This window comes from Ictalurus punctatus, chromosome 27 (assembly GCF_001660625.3).
Source record: "Ictalurus punctatus breed USDA103 chromosome 27, Coco_2.0, whole genome shotgun sequence".
Lineage (NCBI taxonomy): Eukaryota > Metazoa > Chordata > Actinopteri > Siluriformes > Ictaluridae > Ictalurus > Ictalurus punctatus.
The window spans coordinates 13,939,018-13,948,463 of record NC_030442.2 but is presented as its reverse complement, the minus strand read 5'-3'; the positions used below and the strand labels follow the sequence as shown (position 1 = coordinate 13,948,463).

The window sequence follows — 9,446 nt, the reverse complement described above, 5'->3', positions numbered from 1 at the left end:
CCTTTGGCTCGGCCTCCTAACACAGAGTCAATCTCCCAGAAGAGATCTCCGATTGGCTGATTCGGAAAGGTGAGGGAGGAGTCAAAAGGCATAATGCCTTATGTAACCCAATATGATTGGTCTGTTATGAACAGAGGAAGTGGTCGCAGATAAGACACCATTTTCCGGCGTCAGCTCACCTTTACAGTGGCTGAGTCCTGCATGGGTTTATAGTCACCATGTCAGTGCGCTGCGTCTAGGTGAAATATTGACTCCCTGCTCACTATCTAGTGCACTACATGTCAGACAGGGAGGATCACTGGGACTCAACCAGGAAATGTTCCAACCTCTCGCTCGGGTGAAAAATTACATATCGAAAATGTATTTATCCTAATGTAGCTCAGAGATAGATAGATAGATAGATAGATAGATAGATAGACGGACAGACAGATAGATAGACAGATAAATAGACGGACAGGCAGATAGATAGACAGATAAATAGACGGACAGGCAGATAGATAGATAGATAGATAGATAGATAGACTGACAGACAGATAGATAGACAGATAAATAGACGGACAGGCAGATAGATAGACAGATAAATAGACGGACAGGCAGATAGATAGATAGACAGACAGACAGATAGACGGACAGGCAGATAGATAGACAGACAGATAGACAGCTAGATAGACAGACAGGCAGATAGATAGATAGACAGACAAACAGACTTTATTGATCCTGCGAGGGAAATGGTTATGTTACAGCAGCATAAAGAATAACAATAAAATTAAAAGCAGAATTGCAGGGGAAAACATCCATCCACCCATCCATCCATTTTCTATACCGCTTATCCTACTGGGTCGCACCTATCACAGGGAGGCACATACCAGGGCACAAGGTGGTGTAAACCCTGGACGGGGTGCCAGGGCACGCTCACACACCCATTCATACACTATGGACACTTTGGTCACGCCAATCAGCCTGCCATGCATGTCTTTGGACTGGGGGAGGAAACCAGAGTATCCGGAGGAAACCCCCGCAGCACAGGGAGAACATGCAAACTCCACACACACAGGGCCACGTCAGGAATCGAACCCCCGACCCTGGAGGTGTGCGGCGAATGTGCCCAGAAAAAACACTGAATATTAAATAATGTTATGTACAACATCAAAAGGAGTAATAGTAATAATAAATAAAAGAAAAAAGGAGCAATAAAATCAGGTGTGCAAAAATGGCAGTGAATAATATATGTATGACATAAACAGTATATCATACATACTGATGGTTGTGCAGTAGTGTGTTCACATACTGTATCACACAGAGATGAGTTGTTGTATAGTGTTACAGTGGAAGGTAAGAATGATTTCCTTAAACAATCTTTATGCCAGCGAAGCTGAAATGTCTCCTGGTTTTGTCTGATGATAGTGTCAGCCTTGCGAATGAGTTTATTTATCCTGCTGGCATCTCTGACACTGGTGCGGTTCCACCCAGCCGAGGAACCAAGACTCAGCAGGGTGAGCCCATCCTCCTTTAACCCTTAAATCATTAAACAAAAATCATGTTCAATGAACATAGCTCAATAGCTAGTGACACGAATATACAGTTGAGTGCAAAAGTTAGCATCCCCTTGGTGTCTGAGTGAAAACATGACAAATGTACCGTTATTTTAGAGATTACCTACAAAACAGAATTCCATACTCGTGTACTTTTGGTTTCTTCCGGAAAACCTGTTACCACATGGTCTGAATATTACAGCATTTGAGTCTTTTTTAACAAGCTGAAACATTTGCATTTTCCAGTTCATTTCTTTGAATGTTAAATCATGTTTAAGTTTATTTAGAAAGCACATTTCATATACAAAGACTTTGTATACAAAGTGCTTTACATAACTGAACACAAAATGAATGAACATAAGGAGGAAATCAAAGACATACATTAGATATGTAAATAATTATAAAGAAGTGCAATGTAGGCAGAACATGTTTAAGTGCCAATGGCACAGGAAAAGAGAAGTGTTTTGATTTTGGATTTGAAAAAGCCTAAAGATGTCTCTCGCTTAAAGCAGGTTCAAAATTAGAAGTTGAAATAGGCTTGATTACTTGTCTAAAAAAAAAAAACGTAAATAAAAAATGTGAGATCTGAAAAACCGTGGTGAGATAAAAAGTCCACACGTGTAAACCTTTGTTCTCTTTTATAAATGTAATACTTATGCTAGGAAATAATATAACTTTAACTGAATCTATAACTGTGTGAAGGGCTGGTCAGTGGTTGTTATTGGGCATCAGGATGGCAGTAGTCAGATCAGGATGAGTACAGGGACTGGAAGTCCTCAGAAAGTGAGCAGGAGGGGCCTCCAAATAGGCAAGTCATAATGATTAGCATGAAAAGTGAGAAAAGAAATGATAAAAGCATTTTGTATAGTGGAGTGACATATGCAAGACTGCAGCAGACTGCGAATACACGTACTATAGTCATGAGGAGTATGTGAGTTTGATTACGATTATGTAGATTATTACTAAGACAAATAAATAGCAATACAAATACTATTAAAACACATTGTTGCAATTTAATATAATATAATATATAATAAAAATAATATATAGTAACATTTTTAAAAAAGTAACAGTCATTTTTTTCTCCCTAAATAGTCTTTGTGGTGAATGGATAAATCACGTAATCCACAGGTTCGCAGGCCAGGGAATACTCCCTATAACAACCCCGCCCTGTGCATTTTATTGTTTTCACTCGGGAAGGGATGTTAATTAGCTGATTCACTGAATCAGGTGTTTTCTTTTAAACACCTGTTTCAGTGAATCAGGTGTTTCAGCAGGGTTGGGAACCTGTTCCATAATCCTATGTTTGCTTACTCATTCTCCCATAATAGAAGACAATTACTCCCATGTGGAAGACAATTACTATTGAGCAAATACTCCATGCAAACAATAATTCAGTTTGCGGTTCATTTTTTGGGGGTTTTTTTTTGCTTATTAGATATAACCTGATAATTAGTGGTAGGTAATATACAGTGCCCTGCACTAATATTGGCACCCTTGGTAAATATGAACAAAGAAGGCTATGAGACATTGTCTCTACTGTTTAACCTTTTGATCTTTTGTTTAAAAAAAAATAAAAAATCACAAAAATTGTCTGCTCTCGTGGATATCAAACAATTATAAACATAATACAGGCTTATAAAAAAAATGAACTTTGTTAAATATGTGTGCAACAATTATTGGCACCCCTATGAATTCATATGAGAAAAATATATTTGAAGTATATTCCCATTGATATTTTTACCTTTTTTTTTTTTTTTAACTCTGGGATGATTAAGAACAGGAAATTGTTCACCCATGACTTCCTGTTTCAGAGGGGTATAAATATGAAGTAACACACAGGCCAAATTCCCTTAGTCCTTCATCACAATGGGTAAGACCAAGGAATATAGCTGTGATGTGCGGCAAAAGGTTGTTGAGCTTCACAAAATGGGAAGTGTCTATAAGAAAATAGCACAAGCATTGAAAATGCCCATTTCCACCATCAAGGCAATAATTAATTAAGTCAACTGGAAATGTTATGAATCAACCTGGAATTGGACGTGTGTCTATATTGTGTGTTTTGTTTGCAATTGTTTGATATCCATTTTATTTTTGTGATTTTTAATTTTTAACAAAAGATCAAAAGGTTAAACGATAAGGCCTTCTCTGCTCATATTTACCAAGGGTGCCAATATTAGTGGAGGGCACTTTAAGTGTAATTCTACTCATATTTCAGTATGAAATGTGAGAATCTCCTTTTAAGTCAAAGTGACAGTTTTAACTACAACTTTCCTGCAGCCATCACGTATGATCATAATAATAATTTTATTAGTCGTCTTTCTGACAATATTTAAGATCTATACTCTCTAACTAGTTCTTTCTTTTTGCAAGAAAAAGAAAAGTTTCAATGACGAACATGCACTATAGTCATTAGATTATAATTTTTTCCCCCACTGAGCTCAGGCAGAGGTCGATAGAGCGGGTACATGGAGTACACGGGGAAGAGTGGGTGAGGGAACGACAGACCCGGATGTAAACATCTCTTTACAACACCACCATTAGAATCTCTTCCATAATGTTTCTACAGTTTCGTCTTTGTGATTGTTTTAAACTCTACACTTTTTTTCAAACTCTGTTGCCTGATAATCTTTCTCCATGCTGCCGTCCCTTATATAACGGCTCCTTTAGACTTCCGCACAGACTGTTGGTTCACTTCCGCATTGCGTTCTGCTGGTCTCTCAGCAGTTTGCCTAATAGCACTCTTGTTGTCTGGGAATTAAAAGTGTGTCATGGCCCAGGGAAGACCCTGCTTCTGAGCAGTCAGGTCACTGATTTGCTTAGGTTTTCACTTTTTTTCAGTGCAGAAATTAGTACAGTTATGACGCAGTGGTGTGTAAATCAACTGGTGAAAATTTCAAATTCAGCATCTGAGACAACATATAACAGGTACTATAAAAATGACAAGAAGATGAATCATGATGACTAACTTTTTTCTAAACAAATACATCCTGAGCATATAAAACACTGCAGTAGCTGTACATGAGCAGTAACAGTCGATCATTCTGTTTTGAATGTTCAGCCAACAACATGCTCCATTTTTTTTATTTAGTTATAGTTGTGAACATTTCAGCCAACCATTAAAATTGATTATATTTGTTATAGAGCTCTTGTGGTTATTAGACTAAAGTTGTATTGAGTTGTTACAAAGGAATTTATTTTACAGTTACATTGCCCATGCCATAACACTTCCTCCACATGTTTGACAGATGATGTGGTATGCTTTGGAACATGAACCCTTCCTTTCTTTCTCCATACTCTTCTCTTCCCATCATTCTGGAACAGGTTAATCTTGCATCAGAACTTGTCAGTTCTGTTATTTCTTAGGAAAGTCTAATCTGGCCTTTCTGCTCTTGAGTGTTACCAGTGGTTTGCATTTTAACGTACACCATCTGTACTTACGTTCATGAAGGTGTGTCTTGATTGTAGATGTTGACAATGATACACCTACCTCCTCCAGAGTGTTCTTGACTTGGCTAGATGTTGAGAAGGGGTTTTTCTTCAACAAGGAAAGAATTCTGTGATCATTCACTTTAGTTGTCTTCTGTGGTCTTCCAGGCCTTTTGGTGTCGCTGAGCTTGCCAGTGCATTCCTGCTTTGTAAGAATGTACCATATTGTTGATTTGACCACGCCTAAAGTTTCTGCTGTCTCTCTGATAGGTCTGTTTTATTTTGCTTTTTCAGCCTAATGATGACCTTCTTCACTTGCATCCACACCTCTTTGGCCCACATATTGAGAGTTCCCATGAACAGTTACTAAATGCAAATTCAACGCTTGGAATCAACTCCAGACCTTTTATCTCCTTAATTTGTCATGAAATAACGAGGAAACAGTCCGCACCTGGCCAAGAAACTGCATATCAGTCCATTTTCTAATTACTTTTGAGCCTGTGAAAATGGAGGGAATGTATTGGGCTGTAATTCCTAAACAGTTAATGCAATATTTTTGTTAAACCTCATGAATTAAAGCTGAAAGTCTCACTTCGATCATTCAAATAATTTCAAATCCATTGTCGTGGTATACAGAGGCAAAAAAAATGCGTCACTGTCCAAAAACTTATGGACCTGGCTGTATGTAACATTTATATCTCCAGTGTCTCAAGAGTTTGCAGTCTAGGGGAATTTGTGTTTTCCAGTTTCTTGGTAACAATCTGTTTTGTTTTGGATTTTTTCATTAACTTCAAGAGAGAAAAAGGAGAGGCAGGTGAGGGAATGACCTTTTAGCTGTTGTTAATGTTTTAATCATTGTCAAATATCTGTGGTATAAGAGGAATACAGAATTCCTGCTGTGTTTCATTTCTTACATATTACATGTAAGTTATTAACCGTTGTTAAAAGGCTCTTACTGAAGTTATTCTCTGAATTTTGATGGGCATATAGTGCATTACTACTGTACATTATATCCTGTGTAGAGAGCATATGTATTTATTGGGAAATGCCATTTGGCCTAACTGCTGTAGGGTGTTTAAATAACAAAATTAAAAACATAAGACAAATGGAAATGTATTCCTGTATAAAGACAAGTTGGGGAAGGCTGATACTTATGTGAATCTTGGGTACTGTAAGAAATCTAATATCTCAATGAGGAATTTGTGCTTTTTTTTTTCTTTTCTTTTTTCAAAAAACATTACTATAATGAAGAAATGCATTTCATTTGCTTTTTAGAAGATCACCATTATAAATGAATGGTTATAATTTTAATATTGTGATGCATTTAAATAATGTGTTCTAAAGCAAATAAAATGTATTTGACGAATAAGTGTTGTCTCATCAACACTGCTGTAAAGAAAGTCGAAATATTCACCATGTAACATCCACAAACATGAAGCCTTAAACTTCATCATCATCCTGAAAATGAAAAGAATCTGTGTATCTGTTGTCAAACCAAGAGCACATGAGAGGGGACTAGTGTGTACCCTGCATGGGTTTTACCTCTTACTGCTTCTTGTACTGATCATTGTGACTTTGTAAGAAAGCAGCGTGGTTTAACACATAATACAACTCATTGGAAAGTCATTTATTTCCGTCAACATGTCAACAAATTTGTCTCGACACAAAAAAAAAAACCCCTCAGTTTCCACAGCAGCAGAAACACAGCAGTCTGCATTTCCTCTTTTCTCAAACACATGCATGTATGTTGCAATATAAAAAAAATGTTTTGCCGTGTAGACATGGTACACAAGCTGTCTGACTGATAAACTGCTGGTGAAGCACTTTCTGATCATCTACTAAAAACATGCATCATAAATACAAAAAACAAACAAACAATAATTTAGCTATTTTGGTCACAAATCAAGCCAAAAATCGATTGAATGAAATAATAGTCAGGATGTCTTTCAGAACAATTCATTAACATCAATCCAGATAAAAGAATAATATAATTCATACACACACACGTACAGAGACATGAAGAATTAATTATTTAAAATAAATGTTAACATTCTTTTCTAATTGAATACAAAATTATCAGCAACAACTTGAGTGAAAATCCTAGAAAAATTTACATGTATTCCACCTTTTTTTTTTTTTTTTTTTTAGTATTTAGTACGTTCCCCTTTTGTTTCATGACAGCATTGACTCCACAAGTTTGTGTAAAACCTGATGATCCATGTTAGATCAAATCCATCAGAATATTTGTCTGAACACGTGTTTTGGAAGAGATAAGACCCAAGGAAAACCTGATCGTTCTGTACAAAGGAGTTAAAATGGGCAGTATCTAAATTTTAATCTCAGACATTGGATGGCAGTGTATGCATTTACTCCTTAAGATACACAATTTTCCCAGCACTTATTTAGTCCTGTCCTTCCTCTTTTTCTCTTAAGCACTAGGCTTAGTATTCTCCATAGTACCATTTTATTTACACTACCCATCAAAAGTTTAGACACACTCACATTTTAGAATAATAATAAAGTCATCAAATCTCTGGAATAACACAAATGGAACTATGGGAATTATATTGTGATAAAAATAAAAATCCAAAATAATTAAATATTTTAGCATCTTCCAAGTAGACCCCCTTTTGCCTAGAATTTCCAGAAATGTATTCTTGGCATTTTCTTGACTGATTTCTTGAGGAATTTCCCCAGAGATGCTTTTTAAACATTACTAAAGGAGTTCTCACCTACGCTGGACACTTAACAGCTGCTTTTCTGAACATTTCGCTCCGAGTCGTCCGTTTAAAAAATATTATTTTCTAAATAAAATGTTAGTTTTCTAATGAAAGAAATGAATATGTTGGCACGATTATATTTTTGTCTACAACACCGATTTCACACATTTAATCATACACCTTCAGATCAAAAGGATTTCAAGATCATGAGAAACATTTCAGTCGAGTGTCCACAAACTTTTGATGGGTAGTGTATATATACAAATCTAATTTATCATCTAATATATATATATATATATATATATATATATATATATATATATATATATATATATATATATATATATATATATATATATATATATATATATATATATCGTTCACTCAGTAGCCAAAATTGGTACCTTCAAACATTCTCATCAGTGGCAGCATTGTTGCATATGTCCACAAGTAGGTCTATTTGTGCTTTGGACTCCATGCAGCACCGAGAAGTGTTGGTGTGAGAGCTTTGCCGTTTGGACACAAATGACAGTTCTCTATTGCCTTCGCCTGTCACTGTGCTGGACAGGTGGCGGAAAAGCTTATGGATGCCTGTGTCCCTTAGTGAAGTGCAAAAGCTCCGTGCTGCAAAAACATAAAGCACTGGGTTGATAGTGCTGCTCACAAAGACCAGTGAGCTTGAGATAATTTGCATGGCACTCACAACATCTTCAATCATTTTTTGCTCTTGGGAGTCCTCGAGATAAAGAAACACCAAAGTCAGAACGTTGATGATGTGGTGCGGGATCCAGCAGAGAGCAAACACTATCACAACACTGACAATTAGCAGTGTAGACTTGCGCTTGGACCTGAAACTCATCTGCGTGATTCGACTGTACAGGCAGCCATAGCAGAACACCAGGATGGAGAAGGGGATCAAGAAGCCCACAAGAGACTCCAAGATCAGAAGCACAGCCTCCTCTGTATTGGATTTATACTCTCGGTACAGGCAGTACATTTGTCCATTATCTCCATCCAAGACCTGAGTGATTATTACCGGGATGCTGAGAAGAAAGGACACCACCCATAAAATCAGTAAGATCTTATTGAACATCCGCTTCTTTCTCCAGGCGGCCGAGGCGAAGGGGTATCTGACAGACAGGAAGCGCTCCACGCTCATGATGGTGATCAGGAAGATGCTGGCATACATGCAGGCATAGATGACATACACCATGGCCTTGCACAGAACCTCACCGAACACCCAGGACCGAACCATTGAGTAGATCCACAGAGGCAGGGTGAAGACTACCAGCAGGTCAGCAATAGCCAGGTGCATGATGAGCAACACGGTATGAGAGCGCTGCTTCACGTGCCTCATGATGGTCCACACAACCAGCATATTCCCCGGAGCCCCCACCACAAAGCACACAGACAAGATGACACAGGCTCCCACAATAGATGGGTCCACCTCTGTCTCCTGGGCCTGCTCAGAAACCCTTACACCAGTAGCATTCATGCTTCCTGCGAACACTCCTCTGTGCACAAAAGATTCACACTTTTGAGCAGAGATTATTGAGAGCAGGCTGTCTAAACACACCACTTCCCCTTAAGGCAGCAAAACTTTTTTTTTCAGGAAATGCAGAGAGAGAGCATGAAAAAGAGTGAGAGAGCAAGAGAGAGAGCGAGAGAGAGAGAGTAAGAAAGAGTGTGAGACAGAGAGCAAGAAAGAGTGTGTGTGAGAGAGAGAGAGAGAGAGAGAGAGAGAGAGAGAGAGAGAAACCGTTAG

The 9,446-nt window shown here is 37.8% G+C and overlaps 1 protein-coding gene across 1 annotated transcript; it reads right to left on the bottom strand.

The window, feature by feature from the left end:
• Positions 1-6,567: 6,567 nt before the first annotated feature.
• si:dkey-148a17.6 (uncharacterized protein LOC108190685 homolog) lies at positions 6,568-9,343 on the bottom strand. The gene has a single exon (XM_017458352.3). The coding sequence runs from the start codon at positions 9,174-9,176 to the stop codon at positions 8,088-8,090; it is 1,089 nt and encodes a 362-aa protein (XP_017313841.1). The 5' UTR covers positions 9,177-9,343; the 3' UTR covers positions 6,568-8,087.
• Positions 9,344-9,446: the final 103 nt, after the last annotated feature.